The 24,096-nt window shown below is 42.5% G+C and overlaps 1 protein-coding gene across 1 annotated transcript; it reads left to right on the forward strand.

Annotated features, from left to right (window-relative positions):
- The first annotated feature begins 189 nt into the window (after positions 1-189).
- On the forward strand, positions 190-5,548 carry LOC308284456 (apoptosis regulator BAX-like). Its single transcript, XM_080725071.1, has 6 exons — positions 190-393; positions 519-549; positions 1,272-1,436; positions 1,886-2,027; positions 2,680-2,784; positions 3,911-5,548. The coding sequence occupies exons 1-6, from the start codon at positions 366-368 to the stop codon at positions 4,052-4,054; spliced, it is 615 nt and encodes a 204-aa protein (XP_080581197.1). The 5' UTR covers positions 190-365; the 3' UTR covers positions 4,055-5,548.
- The last annotated feature ends 18,548 nt before the right edge of the window (positions 5,549-24,096 follow it).

Genomic DNA, 24,096 nt, shown 5'->3' on the forward strand with positions numbered 1-24,096 from the left:
TAAATGTAAATATACAATATATTCTTAAAACGCTAGGCTGTAGCAACAGATTTATTTGTGTACATTAAGGAAAGATAGGAGCAGCATCTAGGTAGTCTTGAAAGATAGAGGAAACAAACCAACGTTTCTAGAGGGAAGTATTTAACATGAGCACCACTGCCCAAAAGTGTCCCCCCGCCTACATAACCATAAATTGCTGCTGTGCAGATTAGAATAATACCTCACTGACACACTGTGGACATGACAGAACACAACACCCTGATTTTGCCAAGTTACTATAATATTCGATAAATACATTTCATTTTCAACGACGAGAATTTCACACGAGTACGACGAGAAAGGGATTTTTCTTTTTAATTATCACCATGGCGTGTGAAGGAAATGGACGTTCGGGTAGGACTCAACTTTTTTTTGTAAAGAGTCAAGAATTGTCTAGATTTTCATTATCACTATTCAAGTTATAGTTTAAGTTTGTTTTGTTGAACAGTTGGCTTGTGCTCTGCTCTTGTTCCCTACAGATGAAAGGATAGGAGAAGCCCTCATTAAAGAGTAAGTACTAATAAATGAAGCAAAACTATAAAGACCTAAAACAAAGGGGGGTTTCACACTACAACTAGTTATTACCAGCCTCCCCTGTTGATATGGATCTATACTGTACTATGTAGGTCAGAATGAAACAGAAACTAGAAAAACCTTTAGAGCATTTTGGGTCACCAAAGTTTAGAACCACATAACAGAAAACTTTTGTATACAGCCATTTAAAAACGTTATAACAAAGTGCTATTATTCAGTGGGTGGGGCTCCTGCAGCAATTATCTTTTGGTGAGATAATCCAAACCACATTCTGGTTTCTTGTTTCCTGCGTTTGTGAATTGTTTTTGATTCTTTGTAATGTAATCTCTCTGCATTCTGTCTTATTTTGTTTTATTTAATCTCCCTGTATTCCATATTTAGACTGAAACCTTTAGTTTCTCTTTCATTCTTAAAGGCTTTTGGGTCATTTCAGGAAAGTTGATTATCCTCTCAAACATCAGAGGCTAACATGTGTTTCAGAGAGAATAATAGATGTATATAAGTAAGTTGTACAAATAAAGTGTATCATTGTTATTAGTATTTAATTTCTATAACGTCTGTCTTTTTATTCATCCATCTATTTGTGGGTTTGTCCATTTTTCTCGAGTAGTTCCGTAACCTTATTTTATAGCACCACCACTCAAGGTCCATGCTGTGTCTCCCTGCCATACCTACATCCTATTCGCTCACGTTCCCAGGGTGATCGAGGATCAGCTGAAGGAAGTGCCCTCGGAGGATGTCCCGCCCTTCACGCCGCTGTTACAGGAATTGAAGACGGAGCAGGAGAAGAATATGGTCACACAACTCGGTATCATGGTACGAGTTGTGGGCGACAGCATGAAGGATAATCAGACCTTCCAAGAGTGAGTTGTCCCCTTTATGCTTCAATGTGTCTAATGCTACCTCTTGTTTATGTAAATGTGCTAATGCAGTCATGTGGTTCTCAAAGTGGGGTCCGGGGACCTCTGGGTGTTCCACGGGGTCCTCAGCAAAATAAGTTAATATAGCATCATTCGGGTTTAGCCGCTTTAACCCTATTTACAGTAAAGGTTTCCAGAGCGTTGCAAAAATACATTTACAATGTTCATTTTATAGGACAATATTGTACTCCCAACTTAAGTATTGACAATACAGTGTACTGGTAGCTTCCTCCACTGGAGATGTCTTCACTGTGAAGTTCCTTTCTGCTACCATAGTGTCACCTTTTCAAAACGAAACTGAAATTGTTGTTTAGCTATGGACTACTATTTAAGAGAAGTTGTCCTTCATCGGTTGCCCTACCTTTTAAGTTTGTCATAATTGTGTCTCTCAGTGCTATAGATGGGTTGGCACAGACCCCTGGTCCAGTGTCCGAGAAGTTCCAGAAGCTGGTCAGCCTGGTGATGGAGAAGGGGAAGATCACTTGGGAGGTGATCGCAGTGCTGTTCTATGTAGCGGGAAGACTGGCTGTCAAGGTGAGGAGGACAGATCTTCGCTGTCGGGCGAATACCAGGATTATTATCTGCTAGAACAGGGGTTTTCAAAGTGGTTAACGGGGCACCCTGGGGTGTCGTGATGCCATTCCAGGGGTGCTGCGAGATAATTTGATAATATTTGGAATTCATCAATATCACTACATCAATATCACTTCACTATGCTTAGTAAAACAGACCTGATTTGCACTGCATTTGATGAGTTCTTTTCCCATTTACGACAACTCTCTTGTCTCTTCACCAAAAATAGCAGATCTACAAGCTCACAGTGCGTCACGTTGTGACACGTTGTGAGCTTGTAGATCGGCTATTTTTGCTGAACCTTCCCCCCAGAATAGGCATGCTGGGCTTCAAGTGGTTAAACGTCAAGTATAACGTTATTTTCAGTCAGTTCTGATGGAAACGGATATTTCTCCAATATGATGTAAGATTCTAAAATTTAACAGTGTATCTCAGGGGTGCCGTGGATGAAAACATTATTTACAGGGGTGCCCCAAGTCAAAAAACTTTGAAAACCCCTGTGCTAGAAAGCCGTAATCATAACCATTATGTCTGCTTATTTTATCCAGTATCGATGGATGGAGGAAGCACAGCAGCAGTGACTTGATTCAATGTGTGTGGGTGTCTCTTTTAGATGGTTGAGGCCCATTTCCCCCAGTGTGTGATGGACATCCTGAGGTGTACCCTGAACTACTTTAGAAACACTCTTCTGAGCTGGGTCAGAGAACATGGAGGATGGGTATGTTATTAAAAATAAACACCTCTTGTTACATTTTTGTCAGTCCCTGAGGAGCCCGGCCTATAATTGTCAATGTAGGTAACAGACTGACTGACTGACTCTGCATTGTTAAACATGCATGTGCAGGTCCTGGTTTAGTACTGAACGTGCATACACAACATACTGTATACGGAATGTTCCAAGTCAATAGTTTTTCCTTCTGCTTTGTACCATTGTCACATTAAATGTCAGCGTGAGAAATGGATTTGGTGCAACAAATGATGGACTGTATCTTAACACACCTAAGTATCAGAGCTGCAATCCGAGACTTATTTGAACAAATAAAACATTATTTTATCCAATCTGTATGGTAGAGTATACAGTACAGCAGGCCTGGAATTTTGTCATTTTAGGGGCAAGGCCACTTGGCTTTGGGGTTGTCCACATTTTGCTCAAAGGCCAAATGCCAGGGCAGGAAGGCCATCAAATAAATACAATTTTAGTCCATTGAAATAATTAATTGAATTTAAGGGTTAAGGATGATTTTAAATGTAATATTATGTAGAGTAATGTGTTGAGTGTAGACTATCTGCTGTGAAATAAATAAATGGGTATTTACAATCTGACGCTGATGTCTACATGACAAAAAAGAGAAAAGTAGTACAGTCAGATTGGCTGGGGCATTAAGGCCACTGTGGCCTCATGCCATTTTTTGGAGGGGCACAAGGCCAAACTGAGAGTCAACGACAGCCATGGCCTCCCTGAAATTCCTGCCCTGCAGTATTAAACCGTTTAACCCATTTAGACCTGAGGCCAATAAAAAGCCTTCTAAAACCTAAGCTAAGTTTTCTCAAAACCTTTTTTCTTTAAAATGTCTTTGAAAGTCTTTAAAATAAAAATGACCTGTATGTTGGGGTTATTGAGAGGTGCTTCTCATGCTGATTGTTGTATTGATTTAGGCGTTGATCTCATTTGTTTTACTTTAGTGAGGCATGCATTAGGAAAGATAGAGATTGACACAGCGTAAGGGAAGATCGTTTCTGTCTCTCCCTCTTGCTCTGGCCCTCAATCTCATCCTGTATTTTCTCTCCTCCTCTACTTCCACACCTATTTCTCTTTTGCTTCTCTCTCTTCCTCTGTCATGAAGATCAACAGTTTTTCAGAGCTGGCTCGTGTGCCGATGCGGAAGATGCCATCTGTGAGCCCTCAAACAACTGGTGTGGTCCTGATTTTCATGGCTGGTCTGATCCTGGGCAGCCTCATCACCTGGAAGCTGACCAGACACAGCTGATACTACTACCTCCCTCCCCTCTCTCTGTCATATTTCTGTATCCTTATTCATTCTTTCTCTCCATCTCGTCCTCTTCTCTCTGTCTCTCATTTCTGTTTCTCCTCTCTTCCACTTTTCCCTCTCTCCCCTCCTTGTCTAACCTGGCCACCTTCGGTTGCAAGCCATCAGGAGAGACAAACAAGGCAAAATAATGTTTGGGGCCCACATAGAACTTGGTCTAGGACCAGAGTCTAGGACTGTCACCACTTCTTCTCTCCTCCCCTGCTTACCTCTTCACCCAGGTTTGATTAAAAAGGCACTCACTTAATGTGTCTCTCTGGATACGAGGATCAGCTAAATATCACTCATTCCCCAAATTTTAATTTGAAACAACTACATTTCAACAACTGGGGGTTTCAAAGTCTGAGACACTGCCCCAGTCCAAACTTGTATAAGTAATACCAAAAAGTTCTGTGAATCATCGGCCCTAACATGGGAGGCCATCTGTTCCTTTCAGCCTCATGTCTCTGCGCCTCTCTGCAATGATATGTCACTTTGAAAACCTTTTGATCCAAAATAATTGTAACACCAATATGTATAGAAAGAAAATAAGAAAGGAATTAATGAATTACGAAAGAAAAAGTAAGAAGAGTGCATTTTACTCATCATGTTTGGAGGACCCAAGAACAGATTTAAAATGACCGCTTATAGAGCTCAACAGTGAGTTTCCATAAGTGGAAATCCTGTTCATATTACAAATAGAGGATATGTTTAGCCATAAGGTTGTAACCTTACCATGAGCTATAAGATTGTGAAACAATGGTAGAGTAATATGCTCCTGTACAAGCCACACATCTGTATAAGATCAACTTTGTTTTAACCACTTGAACCCTGATCTGGGTGCCCTCTTGAGACATTACTTGAACCCTAACCTTTTCTGGGGGGTGAATATTTGGCAGAAATAGGTGTCTGATCTGCCAGATCACAACGGGAGAGTAATATGCTCCTGTACAAGCCACACATCTGTATAAGATCAACTTTGTTTTAACCACTTGAACCCTGATCTGGGTGCCCTCTTGAGACATTACTTGAACCCTAACCTTTTCTGGGGGGTGAATATTTGGCAGAAATAGGTGTCTGATCTACCAGATCACAACGGGCATTGCGACGTGTTTTCAGTGAGGACTCTGAGGAGTTTTGGTGTAGAGGGAAATACTAGCAGACCTACAGTAGTATAGAGCCCTGTGGGACCCCGGTGGTCAAAGAAGACGTGTTCTATTCACTGTGCCATGGAGTAATACTGCACTATATAAAAGGAAGGGAAGCCACTGTATAATGCAAATGCAATCTTTAAAAATACAGACTTTTGTAGGCTTTCAAACATGCAACAGTGGCTAGTCACTGTTGAGCTCTTATTATAATTGTTATTTTATTTCCAATGAAAGCCTGCATTTTGGACTTTATGTTATGTTATTACAAACCAAATGTTTTTATGTGGCATCGGCTATATTTGTAATAGAGAAAAAAAGTGTTCATATTTTCATATGAAGTTTCACAATAAAGATGATAACTATCAGTCAACTGTCATTATAAATTATATTAATTGCCATATTGTAACTATCATTCTCATACTCTACCCCCCCTTTAAAAAGGGATGTTGCAATGCAATGTTGCATTTTTTTCTTTTTTTAAGATATTTTTTGTGGCTTTTTCTGCCTTTATTGATAGGTGTACAGTAGGTAGGCAGGAAATGGAGAGAAATGGGGGGGGGGGGGTGAAACGCAGCAAAGGTCGTCAGGATCAGGAGTCGAACCTGCAACGCTGCAAGGGCTGGATTACCAGCCTAGGTGCCTGGACCACTACCCTGTAGCAGGATTTTCTATAACCTAATTTGCTGCCTGTAAGGAGACCCGTCCTAAACAAATTATCTGCAATTTGTAGTAAACTGGCTGCCATTTATCAGTAAAAAAGAAAGAAAAAACTAATGCAAGCAGGGACAGTACTGAGAATTGCATCACTGCTTTTCACGGATGATGTGGTCCTGGTTCTGATGGCATCATCGGTCTGTGACCTCCAACTCTCACTGGATCAGTTAGTAGTCGAGTGTGAAGCTGCTGAGCGTCAGCATGTCTAAAATCTGACGCCATGGTTTTCAGCAGGAAAGTTGTGGATTGTCCACTCAGGATAGGCACTTCAAGGGAGTATCTTCGGGTCTTGAGTGAGGGGAAGTTCAGCCAGAGAATCAGGGAAGCAGGAGCAGTATTCTGTTCGCTGTACCATTGTGATGAAAAGAGAGCTGAGCCTGAACCCGAAGGTAAAGCTCTCAATTTACCAGTCAATGTTTGTTCCCACTCTTACCTATGGTCATGAAATGACACGATCACTGATACAAGAGGCTAAAATGGATTTGATGAGAGACTCAGAGTAGAGACGCTGCTCCTTTGTGTAGAAAGGAGCTAAGCTGGTTCTGGCATCTAGTAAAGATGCCTGCTGGCTATAAAAATAGCAGATATACAAGCCAAATATATATTTTTTTAAATTGTGACATTTGTGCAAGTCTTTAAATATTTCAAATCCTTCTAAGGGTTTTTGAAAAACCTATGTTTCTATGTCATTGGTGCTCAAACTTTTTCATTTGAAGGACCCCCAAAATGATATGTATTTGGCCACGGACCCCCATCTCAAAATATTTAGAAGCTAAATGTGTGTTAGAAATGTTCGCTTAAAAAATACATATATTCAAAGATTTGCACAAATTCAAAAATAGCAGATCTACAAGCTCGCAGCGCGGCACACAGTGCCGTGCTGTGAGCTTGTATATCTGCTATTTTTCAATAGCTTAAGTATAAAAATAATTCCAGGCCCCTCCACCCTGGGCCCTAGTAACTCAGTCCCACTTTCCACCCATGTGATGCACACCCAGACACACCCAGGTGGGAAGAAGCCACTATGCATGCAGACACAGGACCAGGTGGGGGATTATATCTTCTTGCTGGCCTCGGAATGCCTTGCTTGGGATTCCTCGGTCAGAGCTGGCTGATGTGGCCAGGGAAAGAGATGTCAGGGATTCTCTGCTGGAACTGCTGCCTATAACCTGTCTCTGGATAAGCAGAGGAGAATGGATGGATGGAATTTGTGTGTTGTATTGCTACATTTTAGGGTGGTAGGTCCACTCCATTGTGTACTCTTAATTGGTAATATTTACATTACAGGTACTTTATTATATGTAGTTAAGTGCATTCAGTAACAGGACATGACATCAGGATTATCATGGAGGGTATGCGCGTGACATCGTACACAGAAGTTATGCAGGAACGCCTACTGAGTGGCAAAAAACAGAGTCAGTTGGAGTGAGGAGGGGTCACCCCATGTGCACTGTGCACATGGGGTGATGATCACTGCCTGCCTCCTGTGAATTGTTTTCTTTTTCTTTTGTTCATTTTTGTTAGGAGTGAGGAGGAGTTTACCAGCGAGTGATTGAGTATATGATGGCTTGAGTGGCGCTGAGTGGCTTATGATGCATAGCCTCTATTATCATAGCCTGACACTTCAGTCCACTATTATCATTATTTTTTCCTCCTTTCTTTTTACCTCTGTTTTTTCCTACTCAACAACATACATACATGTTTAGGGCAGTGGTGCTGACTGATTCTGCTGTTAGCAGAATCTGTCTTGTGAGATATTGTGTGAGATGACACGTTGATGCGCAAATGAACCAAGATTAGGATTAAAACAAAAAACTATGAAAAATAAACAAACATTAAAAGCATTTTCACCACAGACTGTATGAGTTCTAGGAAAAACATACAGGAATTGTCCATGTGATTAAAGGTTGAAGACACTAATAGGTTTAGGAGTCAAAAAAGGACAAATAAAGAAGGCACTTCATGCAAAAAGGCCTTGTAAAGACAAATGTGCCAGTGTTCCATTCCACGATTTCACAAGGAGGATCAACCGACCTTCACATACTGTACAACTGCAGTGGTGTGTGTGAAAGGAGATTTGTAATGCAGCATGGTGTACACTGTACAGAATGTTAAAAGCAGATTGCTGTTAATTCATTGCACTCGCTCACAGTTATACAACACAATGCTTTGCAACACCTTGTATGTGTAGAGATTTGGTGTAGTGTAGAAGGAAACAAAATAGGGGGCCTAGTATACTGGTAAACCCCTGGGGGTGTCAGTTATAGGTAGGCCTATAAAGGGTTTTTTTGCGGCCCGCGAGGGGCTACTGTCTGGCCCCCACCAACCCCAGTAATAATGGTGGTATAAGAGCAGCAACAACACTAGTATATCGTCGTTGTCGGGTGGAAACCTTGTATCTCCAAATGTGTACGTTCTTTCGCAAATCATACAAGGCCGTCGCACAAAAGTAGTGAAAACAGCAGATCTACAAGCACACAACGCCTCGCACCGCGAGGCGTTGTGTGCTTGTAGATCGGCTGTTTTCACTAGTTTAAATCATTTTTAATATGATAAATTCAAAACGAACGGTTTTGGACATACAAGATTTTCACCTGACAACGACGAAAACTGTCGCTGGAGTAGTAGGAACACCACCGTCACCCCCTGCAATGTTGTGGTCCTCGGCTTGGTACCCTAGACATAATTCGGCCCTTTGGGAAAACTAATTGGGGAACCCTGGTTTAGGTGATCAATGCGTATATAATGGGACTTTGTCAACACACTCAGTCACTCACTCACCCACCCACTCACTCACTCACTCACTCACTCACTCACTCACTCACTCACTCACTCACTCACTCACTCACTCACTCACTCACTCACTCGCTCACTCAGCGTCTCTCACACATGAACTCGCTCTCTTTCTACATAATCTGTCAGACACTCTCACTCCCTCTTTCCCTAGTGTGCAGTAACAGACCTATAAACAGCAGATAATTAGCTAAGAAGGCCAACTGTATTAATTAGCAGGTAACGAGGGATGAGTGAAGGCAGGGACGGAGGAGGGATGAGAGGGTGTGGAGCTGTCTTAAAAGAATATGCTATTTTTGCTCTAGTGTGAGTGCTAAGAGAGACTGGAGCTCTTTTACTACACTATAACATCCTGAGAGCACATTCTAACCTATCCACCTCCTATGTCATTCTAATTCTATAAAGCGAATTATTTTATATGTATCGCTGTCTTTCTCCCTCTGACTTTCCTCTCACTAATATGTCATTCTGTCTCTCTCTTATAGCTGCACCCCGTCAGAAAAAAAAGTCATGCAATGCATCAAGATTAATTATTTTTGCCAGTGTGCGTGTGTGTGTGTGTGTGTGTGTGTGTGTGTGTGTGTGTGTGTGTGTGTGTGTGTGTGTGTGTGTGTGTGTGTGTGTGCTTTACTACCATCTTCTTTTAGTCTTTCTGCATGTATGTTTCTTTTTTCCACTCATTTCATTATTCATTCTGACCTGTCGTTAGCATGTCCCTGCTTTCCATATACCTTCATTTATTATGGCTGTGCAGTAGAAAAATGCAGGATATGTCATGTATGATATGATGATCATCTTGATTTTTTGGTCTGAGGATCACAGCAGTCATGTGCTCATGCCACAGGCCCCTGCACTCAAATGCAGATCCCCTGGTATGCATCAGACACCCTGGTTGGTATATTTCTACCAGGAAACAATACCTGTTTAATATGTTACACAGTTCATATCATCTTGTTTCTCAAAATGTCATTCTGCTGCGGTAATAGCCATTACCTTTATTAAAAATATATATATTTCATTTTGTATGCAGAGCACAGGAAGAAAAGAAAAGAAAATAAACTAGAAGCAGTGCTCTTCCGAGCACAGGTCTCCACCAGGCCAGGAGTCCTGGTGGTGCTATAATAGGCCAATGTAAAAAGGGTGGCATGTGTTCTTCACCAATCTTAGACCTTTCATGGCGCCACCATGAGGCTGATTTGAACATTTTGTAGCGTAATTTCTTCCTTGGCCTTTTGCGAATGTGCGTGCACAATTTCATTACAATTGCACGCTGTGTTTGATTTGAGGGATTTTGTTCGAAAGGGATCAATCCTGCAAAGTTTGGAGGCCAATCTTAGCCAATCAGGAGGGAATATTTAATATGGGACAGATCCGTCTTGATCATATGACTGTAGAGATACTGTGTACAGATTTGTGTTAATTTTGGGTAAAATCTGAAGGAGTAATATCCAAAAATGTGTCTTACGTAAGTCGGCCTCCTGGTGGCACTATAAAAGGCTGAGAAAAATGCAAGGAAAGGGTTTTTCCTTGGCCTATTGGGAGTGTGCTTACAAAGTTTGAAACTGATCGGCCTGTTATAGCGAATTGGCCTGTTATAGCGCCACCATGAGGCTGATTTAAAAAATTTGAAGTGGCATTTCTTCTTCGGCCTAGGATTTGAGGCATTTTGTCCAAAACGGACCAATCTTACAAACTTTGAAAGCCAATCTCAGCCAATCAGGATGGAATATGGACAATCAGACAGATCCATGTGTGTCGATCACATGACTGTAGAGATACTGTCTACCGATTTGCGTGATTTTTGGACAAAATCTGTAGGAGTAGTGTACAGAAATGTGTTTTGCAAACATCGGCCTCATGGTGGCGCTAGAACAGGGCCATTTGAAAAATGTGGGGCAGAGGTTCTGAATTGGCATCCAGGGAGTGTGTGCTCATTTTGGCAGCGACCGGGCCAACAGCGCCGGAGATTAGCTGTTAACAAACTCGGAGGACAGACGCACGCACGCACGCACGCACGCACGGACGGACAGGGGCGAAAACATACTCTCCCCCTGCCTTCGGCTGGTGGAAACAATGAAATGAAATGAAAAATAATATAAGACAAAGAAGAAAACAATTAAAATATTTGCAGCAAAGTTTACTGTCTGTGGGACTGGGAGACAACAAGAGTGATGATGAGAGACTCACTCTCCTCCCCTCGTCGATGATGAGGGACTCAGGGAGGAAAGGGAAAGGGTGGGGGTGGCTGTAGTGGAGAGTTGGAAGAGAGGGAGATGTGGAAACAAGGTGACAGAAGGAGAACGTTAGAGAAAGGCTGGATGGCGAGAAGACAGAGAGGGAAACGAAGACGAAGAACAGTGCAAATGAAGAGGGGAGGAATGGAGGGGAGAAGAGTGATAGAGAGATCATGAGTGGTTTTAAACAGTCAGAGAGAGAGACAGAGAGAGAGATAGAGAGAGAGGGGAGGGGGGAGGTACTGCAGTATTTTGCTGGCTTGCAATATCCACGATTGACCACTAGATGTCTCTTGTGCACTGCTGTTCTATAAGACTAGTGGTTTTCAATCCTTTTCACATCAATGTCCACGGACCACCATTTGATGACATTTAGCCCCTCAGACCCAAAACTTTCTTGATTTTTTTGTCGCTGGATACAATTGTGTCCACAATTTCATGTTGCTAATGTTATATTGATTTTGATAGGCTACCATAGCAGAGCGTACAATGATTTACACACTCAGGAGTTACAAAGATATAAAAAGGATCCATTTGGTTACCAACTCTCCATCATTTAGCTGGGGACCACCTGGAACCCCCTCAAGGACCACTGGTGGTACCCGGACCACTGGTTGAGAACCACTGCTATAGACAGACACGAGGAGTGACGCTGTAGGAGCTAGCACTGCACTGTGGAGAGACGCAAAGGTTGGGGAGAAAGAGAGAGGGCAGTGAGGTGAAAAAAATAACACAGGACCTTACTGACTCTGAGTGGGATCTCTGCGGTTCTCCTCACTTCACCTCCTAGTATCCTTATCCTATGTGCCATATTCTACTGGACAGGTATATCTATCCCAGTCTCCCTTTCCCCTTCTCTTCCTTTCCCGTATTGTCGAAACAGCGTCCTCACTTGCTCAGTGTTATTCTGAAATGAGCACTCTCTCTCTCTCTCTCTCTCTCTCTCTCTCTCTCTCTCTCTCTCTCTCTCTCCCTCTCTCTCTCTCTCCCTCCCTCCCTCCCTCTCTCTCTCTCTCTCTCTCTCTCTCCCTCCCTCTCTCTCTGTCTCTCTCTCTCTCTCTCTCTCTCTCTCTCTCTCACACACACACACACACACACACACACACACACACACACACACACACACACACACACACACACACACACACACACTGTGCAAGCATTGTGAATGCTGATGTATAGGCTATTACACTATAGTGTTCCACTGCCTTTTGCCTTTAGCTTGCTGCATTGTGCCATCTTCATCATCATCATCTTCATCCTTTGAGTGCCCTCGAGATCCGACACACACACACACACACACACACACACACACACACACACACACACACACACACACACACACACACACACACACACACACACACACACACACACACACACACACACACATACTGCTTCCACTGGCTTCTGTTGTCATTGACACACCAAAAAGTCTGGAATTGTGAGTGGTGATTATCAGCTTTTGAGCTGAAGATATGAGTTCAGCTGTCAGATGCAGGGGTGTCGCAAAATAGTGAAAATCTTTGCAAGTCTTTGAAATCTCTTTCAAATCCTTCTGAGGTTTTTTGAAAAACCTATGTTTCTATGTCAGTGTTGCTCAAACTTTTTCATGTTGTGAAGGACCCCCAAAATGATATGTATTTGGCCATGGACCCCCATCTCAAAATATTTAGGTCCAGGGACCCCCCAGAAGCGAGATTTGAGTTACAAATGTTAGCTTAAAAAATATATATATATTGTCAAAGATTTGCACACATTTTCACGACTTTTCAAAAATAGAAGATCTACAAGCTTGTATATCTGCTATTTCTCAATATGCTAAAGTATAAAATAATTAAGACCCCTCCATCTTGGGCCCTAGTAACTCAGTCCCACTTTTCCCCCCCAATGGACCAATCCCCAATCACATACACACCCATTGTAACAGTTACAATGGGTGTGTATGTGATTGGGGATTGGTCCATTGTGACGCCCCTGGCCTACAGTGAGACCTTTGGAACAGCTAATGATTGCTTACTGATTTACTCTGGACAAAGAAAGCAGGGTTCTTATTCATCACTGCTCTTGTCTTGCTTCCACAATGTCTCTTCATTCATGGTATGCCATAGTTGAGCAGTATGTTGTATTATGGATTTTCTGCTCATGCTCTATTGAAAGCTTTAGAGATATCTCCAAAACCATGCCTTTCTTCATCCTTTGATAATTATCGGGCTTAAAGGACAACTTTGTTTATTTACAACAAGGGTTCACATTTTAGATTGTAATTAGAGAAAAGAAAAAGTGAGGGTTAAAATGTTTTAATTTGCTTTGTTATATTATTTTATCGTGTTTACCGTGCTAAAATGTGGGGCATGCGTACCAGTGGCTAAATATGTCTTTTTAGACACAATAATCCAGCAGTTTCTTTATTGCTATTTACAGTAACACTTCTAGCCCCCATAAGTCACATCCAACCATGAAAGGTTGCGTTGTATCTTGGGAATGGACTTATTCTGTGTAAAATGACATATTTAGCCACTTCTACGCATACCCCCAACCACTGACATAAGAATCTCTAAAACAATAAAATGAAGTTAATGAAATAATTGTAACACTCATTTTTTAAATTGTTTAATTACAATTTAAAATATGAACCCTTGTTGTAAAAAACTAAAGTTGTCCTTTAAATCCATGGTAGGCTGGATCTTTTCTTGTGGAAGTGATTTTGTTTCCTACGAAAGTAATGAGCCAATGTGAGGTTTAATGCAGTTAAGAATCGTAGATCTTAGACACAATAGCTGACAATATGGGCCTACAGTACAGTATATCTGTGGTTGTAGTAGACAGCAGTGACACCAGTATGGGCTGTGGGTTTTTGCCCTTGTGTATCTCGTTTCATAAGATAAGGAGCTCTTCATCCAATCGTTTTTCTCCAGATGTTATTTTTTAAGCGGTGAAAGCCGCTTCCAAGGAGTGGCTTTGTGTGTCCCGTTCATGTCCATATATGGTCATTTCAGTCCAGAATGAACATGTTTTATCTGTCCGTAAATGTGTGTCCTGCATGTGTGTCCCCTCATGTCCATATATGGTCATTTCAGTCCAGAATGAACAGGTTTTATCTGTCCGTAAATGTGTGTCCCATGTGTGTCCCCTCATGTCCATATGGTAATTTCAGTCCAGAATGAACAGGTTTTATCTGTCCCGTACATCCAGAATATGTGTGTAGTGTCCGTCCCGGTCTGATGATTGGATGATTAAAAATGTCCAATGAGACCATACTTTGAGGATTGGTCAAGCTTCACATGACAATTCGGCCCTCCAGATAAAATCATTCAGAATTCAGAATTCAGAATTCTTAAGCTCTAGAACACATAGAATAAAAGTTCACCGCTTCACTTCAAACCGAGGTTTGATTTTTGCCAGACCCATGAAATGGGTAGGCCTACATAAGCAAATGTCGGTCTGTCCGGGTTTTCTATATAAAGGGTATATATGATGATGACATGATGATGACATGCCTACAAAAGGCATGATGTCATAAATGATGATGACAGACAGGGGGTTGGCAGAACCGGGGTCTGGCACAACCAGGTTGACCTGGTCTAGTTAAAGCTATCTCAGGACTGCTTCCACCTTATATTTGTTCTATGTTGACTCTGGACCCTAGTACCTACCTGACACGCCCAAGCGACTTCCTAACGCTCAAGGTTGCATTTGCTCATACAGAGGTAGGCAAGGCAGCAGCAGCATTTCAGTGCTCCATTTGCTTGGAATGAGCTCCAGAAGTCCTTAAAAATCAGATCACTCAATTCAGGGAGATGGCTTCTAACACTTTGTTCTAATCTAGACTGTAACTGCTTTAATACATTTTTGTTGAATATTTGTTTTTAGTTCCTTGAATATTCTTTAGTTTTCTAAGTATTCTGTGTTCTGATTATATTTTAATATTTCTGTATGTAAATGTATATTTCTGTTGATTATTGTGTTGTATCTGCATTGAAAACGAGGGCATGCCTGCCTGAATTTTAAACTTTTGTTCATCCATTGAAAAGGTCCTTCGGGCAGAATCGGGCTACTCTTGATTATCAAGGAGTTTACTGAAGTATTCACTCCAGGTTGCAGTTTTCCATTTTATCTTGTTGATCCTCATGTGTTTTGCTCTAGGAATCATCGAAAGCAGACTTGGCTTCATTCAGTCCTGCTTGAGAACCTGTGGTAGGGTGAGTAATAATTCAGATTACTAGATATATACAGGCCTTCACAATTTTACATCTACAGATGTAATATCACATCAAGAATTCTCGTCCTTATGGCATCTTACTGGTAACTAGAGAAATACTGTTCCTACGAAACAGTGTGCTCGCTGCTCCCTCATTGGCTAAAGGCCCTGCCTTTGTACTGTCGACCAGTTTTTTAAGGAGAATAACCTGAGTATATAAAGATTTGTGAGAACATAATACAAAGGATTTCATGTGGGTGTTGTTGTTATTTATATCAAGGTCGTACTTGTTGGTAGTGATGTCATTAAGAATGCTTCTCCTCATTGGCTAAAGGCCCTGCCATGGTACTGTCGGTAGGTTTTTTGAGGAGAATCAAAAGTGCAATATTTGTCTTTGAAATATAGTGGAGTAAAAGTATATACTACCGTATATAAGTATAGTGTATTAAAACTAGACCAGGTCAACCTGGTTGTGCCAGACCCCGGTTCTGCCAACCCCCTGTCTGTCATCATCATTTATGACATCATGCCTTTTGTAGGCATGTCATCATCATGTCATCATCATATATACCCTTTATATAGAAAACCCGGACAGACCGACATTTGCTTATGTAGGCCTACCCATTTCATGGGTCTGGCAAAGAAGTATCCACCACTGGCTGATAAGGTAGGCCTGTTAGCCTACCGTATCAGCCAGAGGTGATAAGGTAGGCACATACCTACAGGTGCCCAAGGCTGAAGCAGAACTATGTAAGGCTAGGGGCAATCAGCTTCTTGAGGCTTACACACTACGCTCACAGCAAACGTGCTATCACACATACACGCATACACACACACACACACACACACACACACACACACACACACACACACACACACACACACACACACACACACACACACACACACACACACACACACACACACACACACACACACACAATGGTAATTTTCCTGTTGTAGTAGCTTTTTTTTGCCCAGTCAGCACACCAACCAATTTATCACTGTCTCCGACTCTCTTCCTCCTTTTTCCCATTTTCCCCTCTCTCTCTCTTTCTCTCTCTCTGTCTCTCTCTTGTCCTCTCCTTTTCTGCCTCTCCATCTCTGTCTCTCCTTTTTGCTCAGTGTCCTTCCCATTCACGTTTTTGTCTCTGTTTGCTAATTAACACATCCTATTATTTCTCTCTCTCTCTCTCCCTCCCTCTCTCTCTCTCTCTAGCTCTCGCTCTCTCTAGCTCTCTCTCGCTCTCTCTAGCTCTCTCTCGCTCTCTCTCGCTCTCTCTCGCTCTCTCTGTCTCTCTCTCTCCAGTCCCCTTCTCTCATTTTGGTGCAATGTCAGGACAGATATGAGTACAGGTCCATGCAGGATGTCTTTCTATTATCCTGTGTGTGTGTGTGTGTGTGTGTGTGTGTGTGTGTGTGTGTGTGTGTGTGTGTGTGTGTGTGTGTGTGTGCGAGCGAGCGTGCATGTGTGTGTGAGTGGTCTGCTCCTTTATCATTGTCATACGGGGAAGAGCTCTAGAGCTCCTTAGTCAGCATGTTAACTTAATTAGCTGAGTGTGTGTGTGCTTAAGTCAGAGACTGTGTATTTTTGTGTCAGTGTTGGTGTGTATGTGTGAGTGCATCTGTATGCGTAACTATTTTGTGTGCACTCAATAAAGCACTGTACGTGTGTGTGTGTGTGTGTGTGTGTGTGTGTGTGTGTGTGTGTGTGTGTGTGTGTGTGTGTGTGTGTGTGTGTGTGTGCGCGCGCGCGCGCGTGCATGCACATACGCGTGCATGCACATACGCGTGCACACAGTACATGTCACAGCTTACAAGAACATCCACTATGACAGTGGTTCTCAACCTGTGGGTCGGGACCCCCAGGGGGGTCCCTAAACTATTTTGGGGGGGTCCCTTGATGATTAACTTAATGTGCAACATGGTTTTCTCACTCAACAGTTAACAAAGCAACATAACGTTTAAGTGTATAAAGTATGTTCGCACATTTCTAAAGTAACAATTTAAGGACATTTTAATACCTCTAAAATGACAATTAAACATTGGCCAAATTGTCAAATATTGGAGGCAGAAATTGTGAAAATAGCCGATCTACATGCTCACAACATTGGCCAAATTGTCAAATATTAGAGGCAGAAATTGTGAGAATAGCCGATCTACATGCTACAGCATGTATGCTATTTTCACAATTAGAACCAACCGTGTTATACAAAATGTAATGCCTCAACAAGTGCTCGTCAGGGTGGGGTCCCCAGTTAAAATATTACTATTTTGGGGGTCGCGGCCTGAAAAGGTTGAGAACCACTGCACTATGAATCCATCAGTCATTCAGGCTGGGTGAGCCTGAAACACATACTCTGTCCATGGTGCTGAAGGCAGCACCACGGACAGCTCCGTAGCTTACATGAGGAGAGAGCAGGAATTTCACATTTCAAGGGCAAACTTGAAGGCATCGTTGCTGTCGGGCAGAAACCTCTCATCTCCATATTTAAATAAACATGATCATCAGGTATTAGGATTATTGCGACCGTAGGCCTGGTCCAGTACTGAACATGTGACCACAAAAAGTGGTAGAATTATGTTTTTATGTGGCTACACCTGTTCAATAAGTAGACTATAGCCTACCTGGTTTTCACCTTAGTATCACCCACCTGAAGTTCAGCTTTCAGCTTTCAGAAAGAAACCAAAAAAACACGGAAGAGACATATTTGCATAATATAACCACACCCGGGGGTCTATTACAGTTTTTAGAGTTTTTAAGTTTTAGGTGAATGTAATGCCCTACTTCGTCATGTAGCAAAGTAGCAAGTAAAGTAGCAAAAATTGCCGATCTACAAGCTCAAAACAGTAATCTCAAGCTTTGAGCTTAGATCTGCTATTTGTGCTATTTTTGGATTTGAATTCTGAAAAGTAGAAGTGCAGGCTATGTCTTGTATTATACTTTTTTCATAGGGCCAATAGAGATCATAAATAAGTTACAGTCACAGTTAAGCTAGCTGTAGCTAACTATGATATCAACATACGTTTTAGAGGACAAAAACCACGCAGGTACATAATAAGTGCAGACCAAGATACAAATGAGCCACAGGAATCCTGACACAGGGATTTTCCCTTTGCGCCGCTGACTCTTCCACGCCGGAGTTCCGCCGCCATCTGGAAATTGCGGAATCAGTCGCTTTCTGTTTGACGAGTCAGTAGGTTTGCACCATCCAACATTGTCTGTTGTGCACAGAAGAGAATGTGCGTGTGCTTGTGTGGGGGTTATTATGCTGGCTAGCTCTGTCCATGGTGCTGGAAGCAGTCAAGAGCAGCCTTTAACCCGCACGATTACAGTTTTTCACGATTGTTACAGTTTTTTTCGATTGCTAAAACACAAAAAGCTAAAATTAGGCAATGCCTAAATCTACTATAAATCAATAAAACTCTTTGGATGCATATTTGTGTGTTGTTTTATGTTTGTCTATGAGAGAAGTGGGCATACACTGGGTCATTTTACAAAAAGGGAATTGGTTCATTTAGAGTAATTGTCATTCATTCAGTGTGTTCCATTTCTATAATTGTGTTTTCAATTTTGCTCTTCAGTGTTCTGAACAGTACATGCTTGGTAGTGTTCAGCCAAAAGCTTAGTTGTGTTTATTCAATTAATGGTATGTGTGTGTCATGTGAAAATATGTCTGTGTTTACCAAATGAAAACACGAGTTCCATTTTGTGAACATGTTAAGAGATTTGATGGCAAATGGTTGTTTTGCAAAGAGATGCCAGGGTTTAGCAATTTGTGTGTGATGTTTGGAGTTTTGTGTGTGCAGTTTTGAAAAAAAACCTACAGTTTTGAAAAATGTGTTTTAGCAATCGAAAAAAACTAACACACAAAAATCCAAAATTCGGCACAATTTTCACAACCTTAACTTTGTGTACCTATAGATTGACCCGATTTGGCACTAGTTCACTCCCTTTTCTGCATTAGACTCGGATTTTCCTTCTTTACACTCTGATGTCAATTACACATCACATTATTGTCTACTTATACAATACACTACACACAATGTTCGGTTGTTGCACACACTTCACACCTAAAATCTCAAACTATCAACCTACAACACACAACTATTCAAAACTCACATTCAAGTCTGATGTCAATTACACATCACCTTGTTGTCTAAACACTACACACAATGTTCAGTTGTTGCACAACTGAACATTGAGACAGGAACCGGAGGCAGAGATGGGCACAAAATACAAATATTTTAAATACAAAGATACAAATACCAGGATATTGTCACCAGGATAGTATCTTGCTGACAGTATCCTGGTCAGTATTAGACCAAGTACCATTTTACAAAAGGAGAAATAGCTCATACTCCAGAGTCATTGTCATTCATTCCATTTCCATTTCGACGATTGTGTTTTCAATTTTGCACTGCAGTGTGTTGTAAATGATTGGTAGTGTGCGGCAAATGCTTAGTTGTGTGTACTCAATGAATGGTATGTGTCATTTGAAAATATGGCTGTGTACCAAAAAAACATGAGTTCCATTTTGTGAACACAGTTGAGTGATTCGATGGCAAAGAGTCATCTTGGGAAGGGAGCATTTGTGTGAAGTTTTAAATTTTGTGTGTGCAGTTTTGAGAAAGCCGTTATTGTATTGAGAAACGTGGGTTAACAAGTGTGGAAAAACTGTAATACACTGTGTCCCTCTGGGATTTGGAGGTACAGAGGATAGAATACAACGAGTAAGTCTGCTGCAGTTTGGATACATGTATTGTTTAAAGTGACTCAGTGATCTCTCTCTCTCTCTCTCTCACACACACACACACACACACACACACACACACACACACACACACACACACACACACACACACACACACACACACACACACACACACACACACACACACACCCCTCCCCCTCCTCCAGTGCTGAAGTCCAGTTTGTGGCAACCTGCCTAGACTTATAAAGCAACAGCATAAGGAGGCAGAACAGCGGACAGAACGAGGGGGGGGGGGGGGGGGGGGGGGGTATCACGATAGATGGCATGATAGATAGATATGAGAGAGGGGGGGGGGGGGGCAGTTTTTAGCAGAACAGCTCTGCCAGCAAATTGTTTAAGTGAATGGCCAAGAACTGGGGTCATAGAGGAGAACGAGAGAGAGGGGGAGGGAGAGAGAGAACGGAGGGTGCATGGGAAAGATGCAGAGAGAAGAGATGGAGAGACACAGGGGATAAACTAGAGAGAGAGAGAGAGAGAGAGAGAGAGGTGACCGGTTGTGATGAGTGGGGGGACCGCAGGGGCGTCAATTGGGTATGGCAGGGGTATGCAGCTGCCATACCCTGGGTCCAGGGGGAAAATAAGAGTTACTTTTAAATATAAATCCATGAATCCGTCTCTTTGTATATCTGTCCTGGTTATTATGTTGTTAGATTACAGTAAAATAACTACAAATGCAAAATGTAACAAAATGGTCACTTTAACAAGGTATTATAATTATATTCTCTTTTTATTCTCCCCATCTTGACAAAATGGTTCCCAGGTTCCGCAGGTCAGCTGCACAGGTGCAATTCATTATTGTTAATTGTGGCACGTTTACTAACAGGCTAAGTTTAGCTGCACTTGAACAACCATTCCAGGCTGCCATATCCAGCCCAAGAAACCGTAGAAACGGGGGGAAACATAAAATGTACTTCTTAAAATAAATGTATCATGCCTTTTGCTAAGGTATGGCAACATGACTGGTGTCTTGCACGTGCGCCTTCGCGCGCGTGAAAGACACCAGTCATGTTGCCATACCTTAGCTTTTTCTGAACTGACGCCACTGGGGGACCGCAAACACCAACGCAGCAAGTGATCTGTAAATGCATCAGAGTGGACACATGGAATCAGAAGGAAAGGATGAGGGGGAGGGCAAGAGGATAATGAATTGAAGAAGAAAAGTGTGAACGTCCCGGTGCAGTGTGAGAGAGGACGAGAACGAAGGAGAGGAGGAGACGAGGAAGAGTGGAGGGAGAGGGAAAGGTGAAACTAGGAAAGGGAAATGGATGGTGTAAGGATGGTGTATTACTCGGAATACCTACAGAACACAATGTGCCCGGAATGGCAGGGTCATTGACACAGAGAGAGAGAGAGAGAGAGAGAGAGAGAGAGAGAGAGAGAGAGAGAGAGAGTAGCTGAGAAAGGTATAAAGATGAAGGGAGAGCTTGACTGAGAGAGGGAGAGACGATGATGAGAGAGAGAGAGAGAGAGAGAGAGGTGAAAAAAGGGAGGGGAGGGAGAGGTGCTCATTCTTGATTTCACTGCAGCAAAAATCCATTCACCATCCAGCTCTGAGTCCCTCTGTGCTGTGCTGTGCAGTGCAGTGTGTGGTGTGTGTGTGTGTGTGTGTGTGTGTGTGTGTGTGTGTGTGTGTGTGTGTGTGTGTGTGTGTGTGTGTGTGTGTGTGTGTGTGTGTGTGTGTGTGTGTGTGTGTGTGTGTGTGTGTGCGCGTGCGTGCGTGTGTGTGGGTGGGGGGGGGGGGGGTCAGACATGTAACTGGATGAAGATTCAGGTGAATTCTCTTTCAGTTGCTGTATAGTAGGAGTACAGTATGTGTGCTTGTGTGTGCCGGGGCTGCCTATTCATCTGTGTGTGCATGTGTGAGCATACGGTATACTGTAACTGTACGTGTATGCGCAAACCATAAATGCTTGTAAGGGAATTCCATAGACATTCCACTGCAGTGTGTGTGTGTGTGTGTGTGTGTGTGTGTGTGTGTGTGTGTGTGTGTGTGCGTGCGTGCGTGCGTGCGTGCGTGCGTGCGTGCGTGCGCGTGCGTACGTGCATAACCTACTGCACTGTACTGCAGTGTGTGTGTGTGTGTGTGTGTGTGTGTGTGTGTGTGTGTGTGTGTGTGTGTGTGTGTGCGTGCGTGCGTGTGCGTGTGTGTGTGTGTGTGTGTGTGTGTGTGTGTGTGTGTGTGTGTGTGCTTGCACGTGTGTGTGTGTGTGTGTGTGTGTGTGTGTGTGTGTGTGTGTGTGTGTGTGTGTGTGCATGTGTGAGTGAGTGAGTGAGGGCGCACACGAACGCGCTTACATGGTTACATTGAATATTCCCATCAATACAATGTTAGAAATAATAGTGACATTTAAGGTGGAGGTCCTCCTCCAGAAAAAATAAATCCAGAATTTTTACAATATTAAACATAACTTCTGGCACCTGTGATATGAGTAGTGTTATGGCATCATTAAGCAATAAGACACCAGAGTATAGATGGCATAGACACAAGCAGATTGCCATCACGCTGGACTACTGTGCTAATAACCCGATATGATTGGTTTCCAAAGCAGTAGTAGGCATGCATAGCTTTCTTAGCGGTTGGTCTGGCCGCTGTCCTAGCAACTACCTTGCATTTGGAAGAGCCCATGATGATCGGTAGGTGGAGATTTCTGATTGTCTGGCATCATAAGATAGAACGGACATTAAACTAACAGATTGGTTTGCTTGATTGTAAGAAAACAACTAAACCTATATTAAAGGGATATTTCACTTTAAAAAAATCTTTCGATAATATCTTGGAAAAAGAAAAAGAAATTACTAAAAGTAAAAAATAAATTACAATAAATGAAAAAAGTAATTGAAAAACACAGCTAGCTTATTAGGATGGTAGTGTTTTTGATGAATCTAACATGGTTAAAATGGTGTTTGAAGTTACTATGTTTGTATAGGAAGGAGGTGTTTCTGATAAAATGAATATCAAATATCTAAATACTGAATCAAGCAACTTAAAAACTGTCCCGGTTGCTCCCAAAAGCCTGATTAAACGATGAAATTACCAAATGTTTTTTAGAGAGTGAAATATCCCTTTTTACCTCATGGGTTCAAGAAGATATTAAAGACAGTTGCCGTGATTCTCTCCTCTCTAAAACATGAGGTATTATGATTATATTTGGAGGAAGATTCATTTAAAAATAAAAGTGTACAGAAAGTGTTACACACACCTGGGGCGGGCTATTATTAATGTTAACTCCATAGACACATACAAAACAGAAAAAGTACAAAACTATGGCACCACCTTTTTACCAAACAAATAACAAATGTTTTGTGGGGAGTCGTTCCTTAAATAGACATGTAACCAACCAATTGTTCAACAACGAAAGGAATGGTTAGAAAGTGTATATGTCATAGTATATTAGAGAAACAGCACATTCGAGACGCGGAGCACTCGTGGTGCGGCACGGGGCGGAGCAAGCGGTCGCCACAACAACGTACTCCAGGCGGTGCGCCGCTCTATTGTCCACGACACTGCGAGCGGCTACCGAAGCCCCCCTGTATCCACGAAGCCCAAACGAGTTACGAGGCCCCCCTGGGTCCACGAAGCCCCAAGCGGCGCGAAGGCCAGCGGACCTTGGTCCTGCTCTTCGCCCCCGAGCGCCGCAGGCGCGAGTGGCCGCGAAGAGCGGGCCAGGGCCGCGCGGCCGGCGGAGCGCCGCGCGAGTTACGAAGCCGTGGTGAATGCAATCGTTATATTTATGCCCAGGCCGTAAGGCCTGGGCAAGCGCACGTTAAACGCCCTGTCCAAGTGACTACAATGGAGCTAATGGCTAGGCTAGGCTAGGCTAGGCTAGGCTAGGCTAGTAAATAAAGAGTAAACACTTCCGGTCTGCGGCGAGTTCAAAGCGTGACGTAACTCTCTTATATACACTCTGGTGAATGGCAGAGCAGTGGCTGACGTCGCCATCTGGTGGTGATTAGTGTGTGGTGAACGTCAAAACGAGTGCTCCTTGACAACTTTTACTGGTTTCTTGAACATACTGTAACATATATATTTGAGGGACTCCCACTAATGTCTGATGCTTTCAACATTCCGTGCACACCGACAAAGCCTGATTTATACTTTGCCTCATGACAGAGTATAAATTAAGCATACAGCTAC

Source organism: Nannobrachium achirus, assembly GCF_963921795.1.
Source record: "Nannobrachium achirus genome assembly, chromosome: 4".
Classification (NCBI taxonomy): domain Eukaryota; kingdom Metazoa; phylum Chordata; class Actinopteri; order Myctophiformes; family Myctophidae; genus Nannobrachium; species Nannobrachium achirus.

Coding starts and splice junctions, on each gene's coding strand:
- LOC308284456 (XM_080725071.1), top strand. CDS start 366: ATGGCGTGTGAAGGAAATGGACGTTCGG. Junction 1,437..1,885: donor GATAATCAGACCTTCCAAGA/GTGAGTTGTCCC, acceptor TGTGTCTCTCAG/TGCTATAGATGGGTTGGCAC. Junction 2,785..3,910: donor TCAGAGAACATGGAGGATGG/GTATGTTATTAA, acceptor TCTGTCATGAAG/ATCAACAGTTTTTCAGAGCT.